This window comes from Simochromis diagramma, unplaced genomic scaffold, assembly GCF_900408965.1.
Source record: "Simochromis diagramma unplaced genomic scaffold, fSimDia1.1 OVJJ01000321.1, whole genome shotgun sequence".
In the NCBI taxonomy this organism is placed as follows: Eukaryota; Metazoa; Chordata; class Actinopteri; order Cichliformes; family Cichlidae; genus Simochromis; species Simochromis diagramma.
The window spans coordinates 8,330,370-8,352,473 of NW_024386772.1; the positions used below are offsets into that span (position 1 = coordinate 8,330,370).

Sequence of the window (22,104 nt, forward strand, 5' to 3'; positions counted from 1 at the left end):
TCCACTAGACAGCACGAGCAGTTTTTTGCCAAGAGAATTGGAAAGAACTGCATCTGTTCTTAAGTGTAAAACTTGGAAAAATAAAATAATGCAGACGAAGTTTGCGTGGATTTAATACTGAACGGAGAAGACAGACAGCAATGATCTGGCACATTCAATTCATTAAATATTTTTTTTTATTTCTTTAAGAATAACTGAAGAAAAGTGTTAGCAATTTCTGTACATTTTTTTTGTAATTGTTTTCCCTTGGATTTGCTGAAAACCTTGAATGATCAACAGGGCTGAGAAATGTTATGCTGCCACATAGTGCACTTTAAACCTAAAAAGAATATGATTAGTCCACAGGCATCCGTCAGTGTCCTTGGAATACACTCCAAGAGGTTCCTTAAACTGCTGACACTGCTGACTCCAGTTTCATGTTATCATCTCCTCTCAATCCCAGTTCATCATTGTCAAAAAAGAGGCACATTAGAAATACTGCCATTTTCCAAGGACTGTGTCTTTGATTGCATCGACAAACTGTGCAGGCACCCAGTAGACCCAATACTGCGAAGCTTCCGTTGGACCCAGCTGAAAAGCCTGCAAGGTGGAAGACAAACTGGTAAGTACATTAAGTGGTTTCAGAGGCATTTGCAAATGTAAACATGTATTGAGAATAAATAAACACATTGTGTCTTGTATAGATTTTAAAAGCAAATTTAATTTATAGAAAAAAGAACTTATTTTGCAATAAATAAAATTCAACCACTTGCATTATGATCAGATGTTAAGACACAAAAATCTGGACTTCAGGAAGCCTTAAATGTCTATTGTCATACATATTCACTGGATACTTTATCAGGCATACTTATTCTAATGCAACTCAATGCATTTAAGCACATAAACATGGCCAAGACTAACACCAGAAGTTCAAACCGAGCACCAGAATGGGGAATAAAGGTGATTTAAGAGACTGTGAACGTGGCATGAATTTTGGAGTGATGCTGTCAACTGAATATGACATGGACCAAAATCTCCAAGGAATGTTTCCAGTACTTTTTTGAATCTGCGCCACTAAGGTAGCTCTAAAGGAAAAATGGGGTACAACCCAGTACTAACATGTTGAGTGTGCACAGTGCCTCTTAGAAGCCCTTTCAACACAAAGAGAGTCATTTATTATAATCCACTAAAATGTTATTTTGCAATATAATATGATATAGTATGCTTAATGTAAAAACAGCCACTGTACTGAATCTTTCTGTTATTTTAAAGTAAAAAACCTGGCTAACCAAATCTAATGTTTGGCTTTTATCTTTCTTCTATCTTAAATCATTCCCATCTCCTCGTCTATCTGCTTTGAATATGTTTTCAACTGTTGAGAGATGCAAAAAAACACTCGGAGGAAGCTGCAGGCATCACTTTTCATTTTTGAGCCAAAAACATGACAACACAAAGCATTGTTTTGACTCCACTATCATACATTTGAATATCTCTGCTCTACAGCTGTAACATTATCTGCATTTAGATCTGTTACACTGAGGGTGGTATCTGATGAGGTGGTAATAAAGCTCAATACCAGGGAAGTCCCTCAAAGCCCCACTTATATGTGCTCAGACATTATACTATTTGATTGGATGCACTCATGTGAAGCTGCTATGAAATTCAAACAAAATTACACAGAGACATACTTTGGTCTCAAAGTCTTTTTTGGTGTATTGATCACTTCTATACACACACAAAGTATCTTGTATCTTGTTCTGATGTTGTTACTTCAGATTTGTTAATCTCCAATAAAATAATCAATGTGGCTGTTTGACTAGGTATTACAATAAAAAGCAACAATAAAAAGCAATAACTGGATGAAGAAGGAGACTTGCAGCAATACAATTAGCAATACTGTTAGTTAGCTAAAGATGATATACCATGTCCTGACGAACATTTTAAATAAAAAAAACAAACAAACAAGAAACAAACAACAACAAAAAGAACCAAAAAGTGTGTTTAGGAGGTTTTGTGGGCTAATTGCAATACTATAATGAGCTGTAGCTAGCCAGAGATCTATTGTCAGGCTATTATGGACACTGGACAGGAAAGATGTAGGATGACAGGATGAGTATTAAACTGTCTGAGGGTCCTCCATCTTCCAATGGTTATCCCAGTCTAAATAGAGACCTCCCTCTTGCCAATACCTCTCCCAGCTCTTCCCCTGGCCACAATGAGGTCTTCCCAAGCCTGCAGAAGACATAATCTCTCCTGAATGTCCTGGATCTACATTGGGGCTTCCTCCCAGTGGAAAATGTCCAAAGCACCTCTCATTTGAGGCGCCCAGGAGGCATCGAACCCACATGACCAACTGTATCCTTTTGATATGGAGTGGCTCTACACTGTGACCAAGCTCCTCGCCCTATTTCTACCACTTGTATCAACAATCTTATTCTTTCAGTCACTACCCAGGGCTCACAGGTCATAGGTGAGGGTAGGAACGTAGACCGACTGGTAAATAGACAGCTTTGCTTTCACACTGAGTTCTTTCTTCACCACAACAGAGCAGTACAGCACCCACATCACTGCTGCCACCACACTCTGTTAATCTCCCACTCCTTTTCTCCGTCACGTGTGAACACAGCTGAGACATGTGTTGAGGGTCCTGTAAGTGACCCTTTTGGGGTTTTTGTATCTATTCGCAAATCAAAAGAACAAGAGACAAAACGCTACAGCACTTTAAAAAGACAAGAACCCTAACCCTAGCTAGGAACAAGTGTCATTACATCACTACTTAACAAATGGATAGTATACCACCCAAAGAAACTTTTTTTTTAACTGAAAACCTTCTATTACAGTGACTCCATCGTTGAGGCACACATAGTTCAGTCACTTTAGTGAACAGCCACACCAGCTTTTTACCACACAAAAGATAGTTACCATCATGTGATAGTCCTCATGGCCTTCGATGGGTTCAGACACTATGTTTTTAATGGAGCCCATTGGGACTTTCTCCGTCCTCTCTGCAGATGAGAAATTTAAATTATCAGCATCTTTATGTTGCAGTGCAGCTAGCAAAAGTAGGTTAGCTATAATCTTACCTTTTGTTCCAATCCACAACTGATCTTGCTCCAGCTTGAATGTGAGTCTAACTTTTCCTCCGGATTTGTTATACATTCCGGATAAAGGCACTGTTGGTAATCGTTCCTGTTAAGCGGCACAAGACAGCTGTCAGTTGTGTTTAGTTGTGTATATTCAAACACACTGTATCACTGTAAAAGCACCTTTATCTACAGCTAATAACAGGTTAATTTTCTCTTACCTTTGTTCCTTTAATAGCTGGCATGATGTCATCAGGTTTACCTTTGTCCAAAACTTTCCTATGTTGCTGAGATAATAGTGCAGATTTAAAATGACAAATAAAAACAACAAAAAAACTCTTTCTACAGTAAGGCGACAAATCAAACCTTTTGCCTGCATAAAGGCTCCTTCTTGTTTTCTTCAGCTTTAACTTCCTGCTGGATGACTTCTTTGGGTGTATTTACAGCTAATACATCATTTATTGTAGATCCTACTACCATTATTTTTGCACCATTTGTAATCTTTATTTCACGTAGCGTCTTGTCCTCTGGAAGCAATCCTTTATACATCACTTTTTGCATTGCCGGTGGAAGACCTAAAATAAAAAGAAAAGAAAGAACTATCTTTGAGTTCTTATTGTTTATGCGTTGCTAAACAACACTCATTGTAACAATTAATTTAAAAGAAGAAATGTATGCTGTTGGCTCTCACCAGTGAGTGAGTGAATGCTCTCTTTTAGTTTGGCTCCGGTGCTATCAACAGGAATTTTCAGATCATATTTATTTTTGTTCCAAATGATCTTCAAGTCCACTGTTTCCTTGTCCTCTGTATCATCCCCATTGCTAATATTAGAGTCCTGAGTTGTGGAGTTTCCTGCATCTGTGTGAGACGTCGCTTCTGCACCACCTTTTTCATCATCTTCACCTAGTGATTCAGCTTCTTTTGGTTTTGCCTCAGTTTCCATTATGACTTCTTCACTTCCTGGAAAAGAATGAAATCTTAGACTTATGTTCCTTTAAAGTAACCCTTCCAAGTTTAAATTATTATATCTCAAATTTTCCATATAAGAGTGCCTATGCATTATGATACTGCCTATAGAGATGTGGTCAAAGGTCTCCATACACTCACATGTAGTGGTGATTTGGGGATTTTAATGATTTCTTTGAAAATTTATTTTTCCAAGATCGAATGATAGTACAATATACATCTTTAATGGCAATAACAAAATAATAATTGGGTGCTAGAGCATCTTAATCAATTTCCAGTTTGTTTCTTCTTCCAGCCCTCAGCAAAGTAATGACACATCTGACTAACTTGTACTAATGTACAATTGTTTGAACTAATGATGTTCAAATCTGCAGTTGTTTAGAAATGGCTCCAAGAGACCTTTACAACTTGTGTACATCTACAATTCTTCTTAGATCTTCCCTGAGTTCCTTGGACTTTCCAATTGTTCTGGTTATTGGTCACTCAAATGAGTGCTGTCAGGCAAATCTTTTTATGCTAGCGAAGGGAAACTCCCAGTTATAGTTAATCACATTCACCATGATCACCAAAGAGATGTTAAAAGACACACATAACAGAAGCTGATTACAGGAAGGCCGTCAGTGCCAACAACAGCACTGCAAAAAACAATGTATCACAATAACAACCACAAAGTTTTCTAAAGAGAGAAAGAAATGTGTTGTCTCAGCCTATCAGATGATTACACTTGTCTCTCTTTTACAACAAAGAAACTTTTTGCATTAAAAATAACAACAGACCAAAATGTTGATATTCCTATTATATTCACTCTACCATGACATTTGTTACAAATGTCTTTCTTTCAGGGAACTTTTTTATTACAAGTGTTTCTTGTGTTTTATGCTGGAGGTTGACCACCTTGCCTTAAATGACAACCACCTGCACTGTCACAGTCTCCTATGAATTAGATTAGTATTAGGGCAGACATACATATATAATATCAGATTTTTACAGAAAGATTAACATAGTGATGATATCTTAGTTGTCAGAAATTGTGGCTATTGTTCTCATTGTTAGTGGGGGGGAACAATCATCCTCCCAGCCTTGTTACCGTAAATTAATAAGACATGAAATGCTAGTATCTGCAGTAAATGAGTTTAACCCAGTCATTGCATAACAAAATGATAACGGCAATCTATGAGCAGACCAGCAGATAAATAGAACTATCTCAACTAGCTGTATGTCGACCGCTAATCCCAGCACAAGAACAATTAAAGAATGATAACAGCCTCAAATCATGATATTTTTTTCACAAAACGTCCACCGAAATATCAATATCTGTTTCAAAGCTTGAATCCAGTTTTGTCCGAACTCAAAGCCTCATGTCAACCTACTGCCTTTGGATGACATGTCAGTTTCTTTGCAAACTGCAGCAAAGTTTACAACAGACTTTTTTGCTGTTGGTTATAACAAAATGCAGCCATAACATCTTTAACACAATGTCAATTAGTCTGGAAGTGACTCAGATTAAACATAAACAGAGCTGTGATGCTGAACTTAAGTTTTTTTCCACAGCTCTTTCCACTGAAGGACTTGTTTTGAAAGACTGTTGGTAAGCATATCAAGCAAAAATGACTGGCTGACAAAGAGGCTACAGTCCTAAAAATTCCAGGAGTAAAGTGCCAATTGAGTTGTTTATTATGTATTTTGACTTTCTGGGATAAATGTGGCGCTTCCCACAGAATCAGACTGTATCTGCTGCGGCAGAACACATATATGTATACTTAAGCGAAAGGTAGCAATGCTTTCTTTCCATGGAAAACTCAAACTACATACAATTGTGCAGGTTGTATTTAACACAAATAATTTACCAAAATTGTTGTGAAATAGCTGAGAGACTAAGTGTCAAAACTCTGCTTCTCATTAAAAACTAACAATAAAACTAAATGAGGCTGAACCTAGACGGCTTACTCACAATGGCTTAAAACGAAACAAAACAAAACGGGGAAACCCAGCTCACCTTTATCACTTACAAAATACATTCCTGTGAACTATATTTAGCTACCTATCATATCTATGTCTACTTTGCAACTTTAAATAAGACTTTTGTTTTGTTTTGTTTACCTTGATATAATACAAAACATCGACGTGTTTGGAAGCGTTTAAATCAATAAAATAGAAGTTGACTTAATAGTCTTTATATATTTATATATATATATATATATATATATATATATATAATAAGAATCTCACTTTCGTGCAGTTCCCGATAGTTTCACACAATAAGCAGTTATGTATGGAGGTATTATGAGTTAATAACAAAGATGTAACGAAGTCTAATTTAGTCTTATCTGCTAACCACTTTCCCCCTCGTGGTTTTTCTAGGTCTTTCCACCGCTTCTAGTAAGCAGTCTTTCGATGTGTGCTGAGAAATGGGATACATAAAAGCGAAAAGCCGCCAAAAGAAAACAGAAAAACGTTTTTAAACAACAATAAGCACTCGCAAAACAACACATCTCATAACAAGAATGGCCTTACTGCAAAACTAGTAAAGTAAATAGGCTGTATGTTAGTGTTTGATCGCTACAATACTTAATCCTATACAGTTAAGTCTTTAACAGCTTAAGTTAACTTGATAAAACAAAAAACATTTGTTAAATGACATCACGTTAACCGCAGTGCTTCACACATCCAGCTAAATGTAAATGGACGTTAGCAACCGTTAACATTAGCTAGCCGCAACACTAGTGAACGTTAAAAAATTACCCTGCGGAAAGACGAAAATGTCCATTATTAGTTCAGTATATTTATAGTATATTTAGAGGTACGTGTAATTTCATTAACATTATATGAGCTCAATTTAAAGATATTATTGAAATACTGCTGAATTTTCTCAATACCCACCATCCTGCGTCGCCATGATGATTGTGTACAATCCGTTGTAGGTTGTGGCAAAGATACTACAGGAAGCAGGATGGCTCCAGTATTCAGGAAACAACAGCTAAAATTGTTCTTCTGTCCACATTCGCGCGTGACAACGTAGAAACAGAAACAATTTAATCATTTATTTTGAAAACGCATTATTAATATAGCTATACGCAACCAAACAAAGTTTAAACGTTAATAGTTTCAGTTAGCTCATGGGCAAACCGGGATAATGGAAATGCGCATGCGCTCGCTGAAACAACTGAAGATAACTTTCTTGTTTTTGTAAAAACTGTTACAGGTTAGCTAACGCTACTGTCGATACATTGTGGCTAAACATAAAGGCAAGAAAACACTTTTTCAAGCACGAACAGTCCAATGTACATACGGCCAAGATAACGAACACGGAAGTGAAGAGACGTAATACTCTCGCTTGGCTTCGTTTCTTTGTTGTTGTGAAAGCAAGGGAGACACCGGGAGGTGGCACTTTAATCAATGGCTATTGGTTAAGTCTTTCCTCAAAAGGTGTAAAGGTTCGAAATTTAAAATGACTTTACCTCGCCAACTCTTTTACACAAGATTTTCAGTTATGGAAAAGTAAAAAATAAAAGAAAAAAACCCCAAGCAGATGGCGTTCATGAACTCATTTTACAACTGATGGCGTTGGACAGGATCGTAATATTTTTCAAGATAATGTTTTTATATTATGGTAACACGTACCAACATGCATATCTTACTTATGAAAATATTTTTGAGACATTAACCTACAGTGTAATATATATATACATATATACATAGATATGAGTTACTGGTTTCATGCTGAAATAGTGTCACGGATGCTGGATAATTAGTCCACAATGAATAATCTGACTTTAACAGTTTCTGTAGACTTAATGAACTTTCTACCTTTTTAAAACTGCGGCTGTGGTTATTCTACAGTCTCTTACACAGTGTGGAAAGTAATTTCTCTCTTTTATGTGCTGCTTTGGTCCCTGATTGCAGTACTGTGCAAAAGTCACTTGCTATTTCTTTATATTTTGTTTCCACGGAGCCAGACTTGCTTGTAATTTTTTTTTTAAAGTGGCAATAGTTCTACCAGGCCTTCTGAAGGTCTTTCAAAGTATTTCTTTGGACATTGTCTGCTTTCTCGCACATTTATAGTCCAGACCTTGTATCTGATTTTCAGAGGAATTGTTTGTTTGTTTGCTGAAGCACTCAACACTGACCTATGAATCATTCCATCATTCAATAACACAGAGCACCTCAACAGATGAACCAGTGTTGTGTCTACATATAAGAGAAAACTTAGCAAATTGTATAGTTAGGCACTTCTTTTCACTAAAGCCTGTTGCAAAAATATCACTTGTTCCTATTTCTTTAGTTGAATGTATGAAAAATGCTAAAGAAAATACAGTTTGACAGGCATAAGATAGTATTTTTGCACCAACAAAGCGATTCCCAAAAAGCTATTAGCTGAAAACGTGGCATATCTCAGCATACTGTGCAGTGTGTCCTTAAAAAAATGGATTGGACAGTAGAAGTGGCAAGCATAAAGAAAATCTACAGGCTCTGTTATATTGGGAATCTTGTCAAAACTGATGGATTTATGAAGGCAGAGAAATACTGTTGGGATTTTATTCACAATGCAATGCCATCTCGAGAGTAGATGATTAGCAGGGGCTTCATTTTTCCTCATGATAATAATCCCCAATACAACAGCAATGCAGTAAAAGTATACCTGGATAGAAAATCACACATTTGAAGACAATCGGTCGTAGATTGCTCTCCCCAGAGATCGGACCTCAACATTATTGAAGTAGTGTGAGATCATCTGTAAAGAGACCGGAAGAAAAATCCCCGAACATCCAAAGAAGAGCATTGAATGTTATCCAGAAAGCCTGGAGAACTATTCCTAAGGACGTCTTAAAGGAACAAGAAAGTTGCCTAAGAAAGCTCAGATTGTTTTGAAGAATAACGGTGGTCATACCAAATATTGATTTTTAAGCTCCTTAGAATTGTGTGAACTCTCTTTTTGCCTCATATAGTGTATTTCCCTGTATGTCAGCATGTTTCCATAAAACACCCATTATCCATTTTCCTAGCAAAATAGGAAGAAATGAATGGTGCAAGACTTTTGCACAGTATTGGATTACTTTGTTTGATCATGTGTTTTGGTTTTTTTGTGGATGTGTGGATTTTTTGTCTTTTAGATTTAATACAATAATTATAATACAATAGCAAAAACATTGTGTTGATCAGTCAAAAATTAGATATTTAGGGGTAATAAGGATGCAATGCGAACTAATCTCTCTTTTCCACTCCAACGTCCTTATGCGTGGAAGGGACATGTACTCCATAAACTTTTTCCTATTGCGTAATAGCGCAATAAAAAGTCATCTGTTTCCCACGGGGAATGTTTCTCCTGGTCACCTCTGGAAGGCAGCAAAGATAAAATGCGTGTAAATGTCCGCAAATTGCACAAGAAGAAGAAACTGAAGGCGAAAAGGAGAGTGACGAAAGCCATGACGAAGAGGTCACAGTAAAAGGAAGATCTCAAGAAAAAGAAAAAAGAAAAAATCCCCAGCAACTTTTAATTTAAGTCACAAGTTGTCATGCGTACTTTGGGTAATAGGAGAGACGTGTTCTCGTGACAGTGCTGCTTCTTTAACTGTCTGCATATACGCCACACCGCTCATCTCCGGCCGCTGTTCGCTCACTAAACGCGAACTTTACAAGTTTGTGAAGTGAACTTTATTTTCGCAGCTGCTGAAATGGATCCACGCGAGTGCACATGGGAGGCTTTAGGCTTATAGTACAAACTTAGCGACGCTACTGAATCGCGAGTCTGCAGTGAATTCAAAATGTGTCTGATTTAACGCGATTAAGAAGACGCCATGGCAGACAGAAGGACTTTCAACGTTGTGATTTTGGGTGTGGGATTTTTGTTTATTTTCACCGCCTTCACCACCTGTGGAAATGTTGAGGTAACTTCGTAAACTTTGCTCTTTTAATTACATTTCATTTTTACTTTGCCCCAGAATGTTAGAGGACAACGCATTGAGTTGAGATTTGTATTTAAGAGACAGGAGGTTCATTTATGTTGCTCGTATACAACAACGTTTTTTTCTTGTCATAACAGCTTTTAAAGTAATTTCTAAAGAAAAAAAATTAACCGCCTCATGGGATGTATGAAACAGATCAGCCAAAGGACTATGTGAGGCGCATCTCGTGTTTCTAATTTTCTTCAATGATCACTGAACTAATCAAATCTTATGAATGACTTAAGGACATTACTGTGACTTAATATGTAAATTCTAACCCTGTGGTTCACATAGACTTTTATTCTTTTCCTATTTGCAGCAAACTGTAGTGAAAAGCCTGGGAAATTCTACTTTCACTGGAAGTGGGTACCACAGGTAGGTCATTGTGGAGAAACGGGGGAAAATGCTGGTGTTCAGTTCACCAACTTGTATTTATTTACTTACTGCTACTTACTGCCCCCACTTTACAGCCTTGGAATCATCTATGGAGTCTTCTCGGTCTCCAATCTGCTTGCACCAATGATTGTTACAGTTATTGGACCAAAATTTACCATGTTTCTGAGCGGCCTGCTGTACAGGTAAATACTGACGTGCTGTTTGCATAAAGGAAACGAACAAAGATGCTGAGACACGTTCATCATCATTATGTTTTTCTCTAGTGGTTACATTGGGATGTTCATCGTCCCCTCGACATGGTCTTTTTACTTGACCTCCGTTCTCATCGGCATAGGAGCAGCCAGTAAGTCGCTCTCTCCTAAACTGTCTTTGGAACTTCAAGCCTGGCTTTTAAATGTCTTTGAATACATGCTTGCAATTGCATGCAGATTATATACAAAGTGAGAGTTAGTGTCTGTTTAAAAGACATACAGAATGGTGTGAAAATATGAACATTGCAGTACGGTTATTATCATTATTTAACTGAATAATTATTAATATAAATTTGAAACCTGAGTATGTCAACAATTACTGATTGGACGTTTTTTTTTTTGGTCATTATTCTGGTGTTTTTACTGGCTATTTTATTTTCACAGCTGGGTTGCAACTGATCAGTTTCATCATCGATTAATGTGTTGATTTTTTTCTGCATAAAATATCTTTAAAATAACCCAGTCTTACCTGGACTGATCATTGCTGCGACATTGCTAGGGGTCAGAATTTGGCATAAACCACGTGAAAGCCGTGTATCAACAGTTCAGGCTTTCATGTTTTATGTTTATTTTTGAGTATATATTTGTATTTTTGATTTGTTTAAATATTCACCTTTCAGAGTTTTCTTTGCCACATACATCACATCACAGCCCACTTACTAAAATGTGCGTATGAACACTGAGGCAGGATACAGTGTAGTAACAGACGAAGACTTTCAGCAACATAAATACTTGAAGGTGGCTGTTGTTGGCTTTTGCAGTCCATGCAAGCTCAATTTCTGTGCCAAAATCCAAATGCAGTTTAATCATGCATACAGGGATTATCATGGCTGGGATATGATGATGAACATAAACAGTATATCCCAAATTAGACCTTAAATGGGTTAGGGGCTGATTCTGTAAAGAGTGCTTAACACCTTTGGTTTGCTTGTAAATGTTAGCGGAAATACAGAGAAAGCAGACCTCATGCTGAGCATGTGCTGGAAAAATGAAGAAAAAATGTTTTTAATGCAGCCTCAAATCACTGCAGAGCAATGAATTTTTATCAAGTCCTAGGGCTACTGTATGGTATGATGCATTACTTGACAATGTAAAAAAAAATTAAAATTATATATTTATTAATGTGGGCCATTAATTGACCTTTTTTCCTACTTCAATGACCCGCCCTCATTCACGTTCCTTCAGTGCTCTGGACAGCTCAAGGACAGTTTCTGGTGGAAAACTCAGAGGCCTCCACCATCAACAGAAACACTGGAATGTTCTGGGCTCTCCTACAGTGCAGGTATGGAGCTACTCCAGTCTTTGTGTCTTTTAAAGACAAACCTTTAACATTTTAAAGTTTCTTTAAACCAGAGAGTATTTCATTTCATTTCATTGATTTAGTTTTCATTTGCATCACGCTGTATATGAGAATTTTTAACTTTGGGCTGTGTGAAGTAAATAGTAATGTTTTATTTGAGAATATAACAGTCTTCCTGCTCATCTGCACTCTGAACAAACCCAAAGTTACAATTAATTGACCTTGCATCAAAATATTCATTTCCACCAGTACATCCGGTTCATAAAACACGACTGATCACCGTGTTTTCGCTTGTTATCGTTTTGTTCTGCTGTTTGATGAAGCTGCTCCAGTTGATCAAAGGTGTAACTGCAGTGCAGCTGCCAACATTTTGTTCTGTCTGTATTTTCAGCTCGTAAAAATATATAGTGCAAACTACAAAGAAAAAGAAACATTTAGTAGATCATTTTATAAATGATCTTTTCTTTAAACCAGTCATAAGTTTCTCTGCAAAATCTAAAAAACATGAAAGCCTCTTAAAGTTCGCTAGGTGACAGTTATGGTCTTTTCATCTTCTCCATTTGGCCCATTGCTCTTGCACACTGGCTCGGACGACTAATTTGTATTTGTTAAAATATGCAAATTGAATTAGTATAATAATAACATTGGCTGTCACCTGTGCCAACGCTCCCAATAGGGCAATGCTAATCTGACTCTCCAGTGGTGATCACTGCCACAGTAAACTTATGAATCAGTTCTTCACAGCCTGCAGACACAAACACAGAATACGACTGAAAATCACTGTTATCTTTCATGACTAACCCCTTTCATCCATTGCTGTGGCTCTGGGACAGACTAATTGCTCATCTACATTTTTTAGTTTAGGTAGATATGTAATTAAAGACAGAAATAGATCACAGAATTCCAGTGTTAACCGTGAAAGGCAAATAAACAGCTTCAAAAAAACGAAAGAAGAATCCTCGGAGGCAAAAATGCAGATTATTATGCTTATAAAGTCAGTGTTTGATCCAGCCAGTAAATAAACTTTCTCCACATTTTCTGTCTATCATACATGATTTCTCAAATGATTCAGCTAACACCATGTCCACAGTCTTTTCTTTTAATTACTCTGATTGTCCAAATGGGAGCACTTTAATTAAAGGTCACTATTTTAAGGTTTGAAAGGCCCAGAGAGGTTTGGTGCACATAAAATTTGATGTACACATAATAAATTGCACAGAGAGCAGAGAATGTTTAACTGAACTAATAATGAAAGTCAATAGTGGTTAAACTGTGATAAATTCTGAAGGAGTTTCTGTGTTCCTCATTGGCTCGCATGGTGTATTTGCCTTACCAAACGCCAAAAACCTAGGCATGGAGACTGCTTCTACAAACATTTGTGAAAGAGTGGGTCACTCTCAGGAGCTCAGTGAATTCCAGCATGATACTGTGATAGGAGATAGGATAGGATATGTTTCCCTGATACTAAATTTTCCACAGTCAACTGTTAGTGGTATTATAACAATGTGGAAGTCGGTGGCAATCTCCATTTGCCAATCAGATGGATAAATCTGGGTTTTGATGGTTGTCAGGAGAACACTACTTTCAATGAAAGGAAGTCTTAATGCTTCAGCATACCAAGACATTTTGGACAATTTTATGTTTCTGACTTAGTGGTAATAGTTTTGGGATGGCCTCTTGCTTTATCCACCAGTGCACAAAGCAAGGTCCACCAAGACACGGATGAGCAAGTTTGGTGTAGAAGAACTTGACTGGCATGCACAGAGTCCTGACCTCAATCCGACAGAGCTAGAGCAGATACTGTGAGCCAGGCCTTCTTGTCCAACATCAATATCTGACCTCACTAATGCACTTCTGGAAGAATGGTCCAAAATTCCCATAAACACACTTCTAAACCTTGTAAAAAGAAAGCCTTCCCAGAAGAGCTGAAGCTGTTATATCTGCAAAGGATAGGCGGACATCATATTAAACTTTATGAATTCACACGTTCATAGGCGTGTGAAGGAAGATGAGCGAATACTTTTGGAAGTATAGTCTAAATGATATCTTTTAGTTTATTTTCTCAGTAAATCACCATCATGATCAGACACAGATGTTCTATCAGCATCATTTTTACATCTATAAATGCAGCTCATCCACAGTAGAGTCCTTGTCCACCGAGTACATATTGAATGCCGCTGTGGAGATTTTGGAGGGTGCTGTACGCAATAAATTATATTTGGACGACAGTGAAATGAAAATAATTTGGCATGCAGCATAGCTGCACCAATCAGCCACAACATTAAAATAAATGGCATCTCGCTAAAATGCACCAACTAGCTGAGAAACCCTGGCATATATGTGGAAGTTGATACATACCTATTAACATGAAATTAAGGAGGAGGCGGTTTATTAACTTTATCAAAATAAAGGAAAACAAGAATTTAACCTATCAGCAAGTCCAGTACATCCCTGCTTTGTTTGAGAAATGTTCTTTTACTTATTTTCTTTGCACCATTTTTTTTTTTTGTCTCGACAGCATGTTGTTTGGTAATCTTTACATTTATTTTGACTGGAATGGAAGAACAGAAATACCAGGTAAGGTCAAACTTGTGTAAGTTAACAGCATGAAAATGCTCTTTAGTTCGAGTATGCTCCAGCTTAATGTTATTAATATTTCTAGCACATTTTCATTAAGCGATTTACTTTAATCTTCCTGTCTCAGACAACAGCAGGAGAAACATTTTTCTGTCCCTGCTGGTTATATCCATCCTCGGCACACTTAGCTTCCTGGTGTTGAGAAAGAGCCATCATGAAGAGGAGATGCTCTCTGAAGAGGAAGGGCAGTCACTGCTCTCAACTCGCACGATGTAAATGAATATCCTTTAGATAATTACACATTTTTCACTGCAGACCCACAGAATGACTCAGAATACATAAAGTGTCTGAACTACTGCTCGGATAGGATACACAACGGCTAACATGGCCAAAAATGTCCTTTTTAATCCAGTTGACCTTCTTAAGGTGTTTTCAGACCTCCCACGAAACAGTTTTTTTTTCTTAATCTTAAATCACCCACTTTTTGACTTACTGCTGCTCTTCTACAAGACTTATAAATCACTCTTGTCCTTCACAAAAAATGGACTGATCGTTTTCTCTAGATCAATGCAATTTTGACAGAGTCTTGTCTAATCACAGCGCTTTACTTAAGTAGGGCGCAATCAGGCAGATTTGGGGAAGAGAAGACAGAACATTTCTCTTTGAGAGAGACAGCAGTTAAAGACCCCAACCTTCAACATTTTTAAGGCATATTAAAATTTTAATGTCTTGAATTATGAACAAAGTTTGACTGAAATCACAAGATGGGGGAAAAAATCTGTAAAAATAAATAAATAACTGGCATCAAAGGCAAATAAAAGTCATAGGGAAAATTAAATTACATTCCATAAATGTATCATTCACAAACATCCATCGCAAAAAACAAACCATGAGACTAAAAGTCTTGTTAGCAAAACATACTCTTTCCAGCACTCTTGTGGCAGCAGATGTGTGTGAAAAACAGTTACGGGTACGTGTGATGCATGTATGAGTTTTAGTGTTTATTAGCCAAGTCTGGAACGAAACAATGACTCCAACAGAATAACAAAGAATGCCATCGGGAGCAATCCTTCCACTGTCTGATTTTTAAATTCCTCCACCTGTTCTTTAGTTGAAGGGACGTTTGAGATTGTCTGTGTATGCAGTTTATCTCTGTTGATTAATTTCAGTGTTGTGGAAGTTGTTATTGATTTAATTGTTGTTGTCTAGGTACAAGCACAGAGCGAACACTGCCATGCAGGATACTAAATCGGAGTTCAGTAAGTTTTATCTGCACTTTTGGAAAGCCACATTGAGGCGTACCTAACGAGCTTTGCTAAAATGATACTTGCTCATTTACATACATTTACTGGATTCATTATACATCCATATAAATGTGCATATTGAATGCAGTAAATGCATGCTGGTGCAAAGTGTAATTGAGAAAATCCCATATGTGCTGTATATATGGATACATAAGGAACTTTGTGTAGTAACAAGACTAATGTGCTCTAAATGGATACTGTGAGCTCATTCAAGGTTTTTATAATCCGTTTTATTCATGCTGGAAGAGTGAAAAAGTGACACTGTTGAATATATTCCTGACAGACAGCATGGATAATAAATGTTCTTTCACAGGAAAATAAAGAGCTCTACACACACACAGACACACACAGACATATCTATCTATCTATCTATCTATCTATAGATATATATACAGATATATACATATATATACATATAGATAGATATATATACATATAGATAGATAGATAGATAGATAGATATAGAGAGATATATATATGTGCCTTTTCTATTTCAAGCTTCTCTATTTCAAGCTATTCTCTTTAAACGCTAGAGATGGTTATGTGGGAAAAATCCCAGTAGAGCAGCAGTTTCTAAAAGACCAGCCCATCTGGCACTAATAACCATGCCACGTTTAAAGTCACTTAAATCACTCTTCTTCAGTGGATAGTTTTGACCATCTCTACATATTTATGCACCAAGGGCTGATTAGATATTTGCGTTAATGAGTACACAAACAGGTGACCTAATAAAGTAGCCGCTGAGTGTATATTTGTAAGGATAACTGCAGTGACATTTCAAAGTCATTAAATTCCAACACTGTAGTTCTCTCTTCCTGTTTGTACGAAGGAACATATATCAGTTTTTTGTTTGTTTGCTTTTTTTAAATCCTAAGGGGTACATCCAGATTTCCTGGCAATCAGCCAATATTGAACCAAAGAGTTGAAATTCCTGCCTGTACAGCTATTCACTGTTTTCCCCCCCTTGCACTGTAGATGGGTATCATCTGATATACTGAGCATTCAAAAGGAATGTAAGATCCTACCGAAGTATTTATTTTCCCTTTCCCTCTCTGTTATTTGCATTGCTTTTCATTGCTCTTTTTGTGAAACTAGCAGGCACTCACAGGCGGTTTTGTTTTTCTTGAAGGCGAAAATCGCCTTCATATGGATAAAAATCTTCTAGCATCACAACAGAGTACATAGAATCTGCCTGCGCGTTAGTTTATTTCAGATTCTATCTGTTTGTCAACTGGAAACTCTGCTGCTGCACTTGCACCTGCCTTCAGTGCAGCCTCAAGTTGTTTGGATGATCAGATTGCACCTTGTCTCGCGTGTATCTCTGTGTGCATTTAGACTCGTGCACACCTGCCTTAAAGGTATCAGCTTTTATCAAAGATGCAAGCTGATTCATGTCAAGAAGGGCCATCCAGGCATATATAAACAAGCCTAGTGGGATTTCCTCTTTTAAAATCTGAATTTTTCTAACAGCCAAGTCTCTCTTGGCTGTTTTTTTTTAAATTAGCATTTATATATGGCTTATTATGACAGAATATTTTCCTTCTGCATTGAACTGTGTTAAATTCTCAGCTCAATACCGAGCTAAAGGAGATTGTATTAGTGGAAGAACGGCATTTATTAGCATTTTAAATCGTTGTGTTGTAACTCTCCCTTTTAGAAACCATCCTACGACTGCTGAAGACTAAAACTATACTTCTTCTGAGTCCTTGCATGGCGTACAGCGGTAAGTCAAATGCTTTTGCATATTAAATATTTTAGCCTCCAGTAAAAATGCCTGCAGCTACAGCATGCACTCCCTGTTCTCCAGGCCTTGAGCTATCTTTTTACAGTGGAGTGTATGGGACGTGTATCGGAGCAACTGCACAGTTTGCAGAAGCAGCTAAAGGCTTGATTGGGATCTCAGGGATTGTTGTAGGCATTGGAGAAATAGTAGGTACGTTCACTTTCTGCTCTTAGCAAAGTTATTTAAAGTCATTCAAGGCCGTGCAGATTGATTGATTTATGCAGAATATGCCCTTTTCCATCAGGTGGGGGTTTGTTTGGATTGTTGTGCAAGAACAGCCGCTTCAGACGAACTTCTGTGGTGTTTCTGGGAATGGTTGCCCATTTTGTTGCTTTCTATTTGATCTTTCTTAACATCCCTGATGATGCCCCCATTGTTTTTGAAACCACGTCCCTAAAGAAGCCATATCTAACCCCAAGGTATCCAGTTTTTATGATAATTTAGCATATAAGAAAAAACTGTTTGAGATTATGCTTTGATTTTCTTTCTTCTTTTTCTTTCTCAGTGTATCCATTGCCCTGCTGTGCAGCTTTTTGCTTGGACTCGGGGACAGCTGTTTCAACACACAGCTCTACAGCATATTAGGCCATGTTTATGCTGAAGAAAGCACGCCGGCTTTCGCCATTTTTAAATTCATCCAGGTAATCCTGAGTTGCCAGTTCTCAGACGTTGTTAGCAGAGAAGACCAAAGCTGCTGCAAAATGTGTTCCTTCCAAGTGAAATAAATTCACCTGAAGTCACAGTACAAAGAAAAAAGGCAGATATGCTGGATATCATACCTTCTTCCTTTTTTTTTTTTTTTGATTTTGAATTGAAAATTAAGCTCTAGAAATTAATGTATGCTTTATAACTATTCAAAAAAAATCTTTTTGATTTTGTCAAGGCGTGGAAAATACACCACAATGCAATGAACAGAAACAAACTGAGAAATGTTGACATGGTTGTGCCACCTAGTTGAAGTCCAGCTCAGATTTTGCTGTTACTGGGAAATTGTTAACAGTAAATCTGAAAGTGGGGTTCATGAGTTTGAAAGTAATAGTATGTTTAGTATCTTATAAAGCTCTCTGATTCTGCCCAGAAAAATGAAAACCACGTGTGATTTAAACACATCTCATCTCTTCTTCAACGCCATCTTCAGCGCTGCACTGCTACCAGTGCTGGTGCTGTTTTTCATGCTCTCTGTAGGCCACACCTCTCCCACATGTGCATTTCCACTTGAGAAACATTCAGACTTTTATGGGGATCAGGATATAAACCCCAACCCAAACTGACAGTGGAACGCATGCAGAATCCAAACTTTAAGACGGAGCATTGGGTCAGCTCAGGAGCATGTTTATGGTTGATTTAGGTTCAGACTGTTTATGAGGATTTCTACGACAGTATAATATCCTGTGGTGTATGAGGGAGAGCATCATGTGAAAATGAACTGAATGGTGTGGTTTGCCTGTAATATCATGCACTGGCAGACAGCAAATTGAAAATACAGGAACCCTTTTGGCCACTTCACCATTATCGTCACTCACCACTGGCCACATTTTGCTCACTGTAGCTTTTTCCACTCCTCCTAAATAAAGCTTAAGTTGAAGGGTTATTGTTTGGATTGTTTAGAATGGCAATGATCTGAAAATAGCAGACATTACAGAAGTTGTGCTGTGCTACTCAAGGATATGACTTTGAGGGGGTGATTGGTGAAGCTGGAAAACTTAATATTTTTGTGTAATAATTTGTGCAACTTAGTTTATTAGATTTGTAAAAGCACTTTATCATATTAATCAACAACATTAAATCTGTCTGTCCCTTGTTAGTCTGTCTGTGCAGCAGCTGCGTTCTTCTACAGCGGTTACATCATGCTGATGTGGCAGCTCCTGCTGATGGTCATCCTGGGCTTCACTGGAACACTCTGCTTCTTCGTGGTGGAGAGGATGCAGAACTTCTCTGTAGATATACAGGAATTTTAGGATTCATCTCAGCATTAATGGCTTTCTGAAACTCATTTTCAGGATAAAATGAGGCCATCAGAAATCCTGTAATTTAAAAAAATCTCATTTCATGAAGCGCTTTTTAAAAATCTCTTTCTATAATGAAGCACCGAGGGTCATGCACATTCACATAGCATCGACACTAACGAGAGTTTGAATTGATGCCATAGCTGAAACCAAGCTGCCTTACAAGTCCACACTGTACTTTGCACAATCCTTTTTCCCTCTCACTCTACAAAGTGGTCATCGGACATCTTTAAAGTTATTTTTCTATTACTCTGTTGTACTGCACGTGATCTTAATATGGAATTTTAATAACTTACCTTATCATCTGCTTTGCATTGCTTTGGAAGCTCACGTTCGTAATAACGGTGCCATTGTTGAAGTTAATTTACGAATCTAAAGCGTTACTGCAGGATGTTTAGTGCTGTTTATAATGACAAGAATAGATGGCACTAATTAATGCTTGACAATCACTTCATTTTTTTTTTTTTTACATTTTTGCATATTAATGTAAATGTTTTCACCAATTTTGCTGAATAAATTTTAAAACACTGGGGGGGCTCAAGTATAGACTGTGTTGTGGTCTACATGATTATTATAAATCATCATTTAAGTCAGCGGTGCAAATGTTAAAGTCAAGGCAAGTGGTAACAGCTGACAAAAGGTTTGATCTGTAGATAAACATTAATGTGCTCATGTGTATTAATTAAATTACATGTGACCTGTAAACAAGTTGAGAGCCTGCACTTTAATTTTTGGGTTGTTTTCTTTCATTCTTCATTCCAATTCACAAATTCTGGCTCTTAAAACAATGTGGCATTATTGAGCTACTTATATTACATATCTGTACAGAAATAATCTTGAGCTTTTTCCAAATCTGTGTTTCAGATTTATTGGGGTTTCAGCATTTTCTCACTAAAACTTGTCTATTGCCTACTGTAAATCGAATGGATCTAATCCTGATTTGCCAGATTTATTTGAAAATCAATTGCCATTAATCAAAAAGAAGGCGAAAGCGAGGTCTAAGTTTAAGAGAAAGGGTTACAGGCCCAGAGGTCCCACATTACTTCACTGGTAATTGAGTATTGATTACATTATAATGAGAGTAAGCAGTTTTGTGTGATCTTAAGTCAATTGTGCCACTTACTTGACAACAACAAAGCACTGAAGGGCTAAGTGAAGTGTACGGCATTTACTTACAGAATTAAATCCTGGCAGGGTTCATATTATTAAGTTTGGAGAGATAAGCTTGTGAGGAAAGTAACCAACTTTGGATAGGTCTATTACCTGAAATTTGCAGAAACCAGGCCAAACACTGGCATCTTTAATGCAGGAGGCATTATTTATTACGCCACCTTATCTACAGAAACAAAAAAGGCAAAGAGGCCTCATAGCTAAACTTGCATATTTTTAAATATTAAAACTACTTTTGCTTGGTTTTACCAACATTGCAATACTGCAGTGTAGGTTGGGAGAATTTAATTGACCCAGAGACAGAGATTTTAAGTTTGGTGTGTGTTAACAATGCTACAATATTCCCAGGAGTGGACATCCCAGCAAATCTACCCCAAGGTCAGATTGTGCAATGCTCAGGGAATCTGCAAAGAAATCCCAGAGCTACATCTCAGACTCTAAAGGGCTCAGTTATGTTGAATTTTAAAGTTCACAACAGTACAATTAGAAGAAGGCTGAACAAATGTGGCTTGTTTGAAAGGTTTGAAAACCCAAAGACAGCACATCTGCACAAACAGCTCAGACTAACTGTCAAACGTGGTGGTGTAGGGGTGAGGATTTGGGCTTGTTTTGCAGCCACAGTACCTGGGCACTTTGCAGTCATCGATTCATCCACGAATTCCTCTGTAGGCTGAAGTATTCTAGAGGCAAATGTGAAGCCATTTGTCTGACAGCTAAAGCTCGGCCAAAACTGGGTCATGTAACAGGACAATGATCCTACGCACAGGAGAAAATCTACAACAAAAGAAAAGAATCACGGTGTTGCAATGACCCAGTTAAAGTTCAGGCTTCAACCTGATCGAAATGCTGTGGGGGGACCTCAAGAGAGCTGTGCATAAATGAATGCCCACAAGCCACCATGTTCAAAGGAATGTTTCACATGAGTGTTTATGCTTTTTTTTTTTGGCAAAACCACTTTCGGAGTCAGACAGTATATAGCTTGTGTTTTCAGAAAAATATTTTAGCTTGTTGAGGCCACTTTGTTGTTTTGAACTACAATTCCTTTGTATTTTTTACCCTCTTAAACTGAAGGAAAAAGTGTCTATTATATATCCTTTCCTTCAGCTACAGCGCTTTATCAAAGCATTCCCCACAACTCTTCAAGTTCACCTGTCTGACACTGCCTTAATTTCCCAAAACGCCGCTACTTCTGACTCAATCCAGATCAAACACGCACATTAGGGCAGATCTGCTTAATTTTGTCACTTCCTCACATCATAGTTGTAATAACCAGGCTTGACTGAACAGGACCTACAGGATACACGACTGTGGCTTGTCAGAGGTCTGAAATCCGCGGCTCCCTTTGT

General features: G+C 37.5%; 2 protein-coding genes across 3 annotated transcripts; one reads left to right on the forward strand and one right to left on the reverse strand.

Annotated features, from left to right (window-relative positions):
* Positions 1-96: 96 nt before the first annotated feature.
* ubfd1 (ubiquitin family domain containing 1) lies at positions 97-7,406 on the reverse strand. 2 transcript variants are annotated; one of them, XM_040046695.1, is made up of 7 exons: positions 7,319-7,406; positions 3,754-4,023; positions 3,429-3,637; positions 3,284-3,349; positions 3,063-3,168; positions 2,902-2,984; positions 97-579 (listed from the first exon to the last, which is right to left on the reverse strand). In XM_040046695.1, exons 2-7 carry the CDS (start codon positions 4,004-4,006, stop codon positions 469-471), a joined length of 828 nt encoding a protein of 275 aa, XP_039902629.1. In that variant the 5' UTR covers positions 4,007-4,023; positions 7,319-7,406; the 3' UTR covers positions 97-468. The 2 variants fall into 2 exon arrangements, with proteins under 2 accessions (XP_039902629.1, XP_039902621.1); XM_040046687.1 differs by lacking the exon at positions 7,319-7,406 and adding an exon at positions 6,910-7,154.
* Positions 7,407-9,414: 2,008 nt separating this feature from the next.
* On the forward strand, positions 9,415-20,293 carry LOC120743146 (UNC93-like protein MFSD11). Its single transcript, XM_040046720.1, has 13 exons — positions 9,415-9,914; positions 10,291-10,346; positions 10,442-10,549; positions 10,631-10,710; positions 11,804-11,900; positions 14,437-14,495; positions 14,623-14,767; positions 15,705-15,754; positions 17,457-17,522; positions 17,607-17,732; positions 17,827-18,001; positions 18,088-18,223; positions 19,388-20,293. Exons 1-13 carry the CDS (start codon positions 9,825-9,827, stop codon positions 19,538-19,540), a joined length of 1,341 nt encoding a protein of 446 aa, XP_039902654.1. The 5' UTR covers positions 9,415-9,824; the 3' UTR covers positions 19,541-20,293.
* Positions 20,294-22,104: the final 1,811 nt, after the last annotated feature.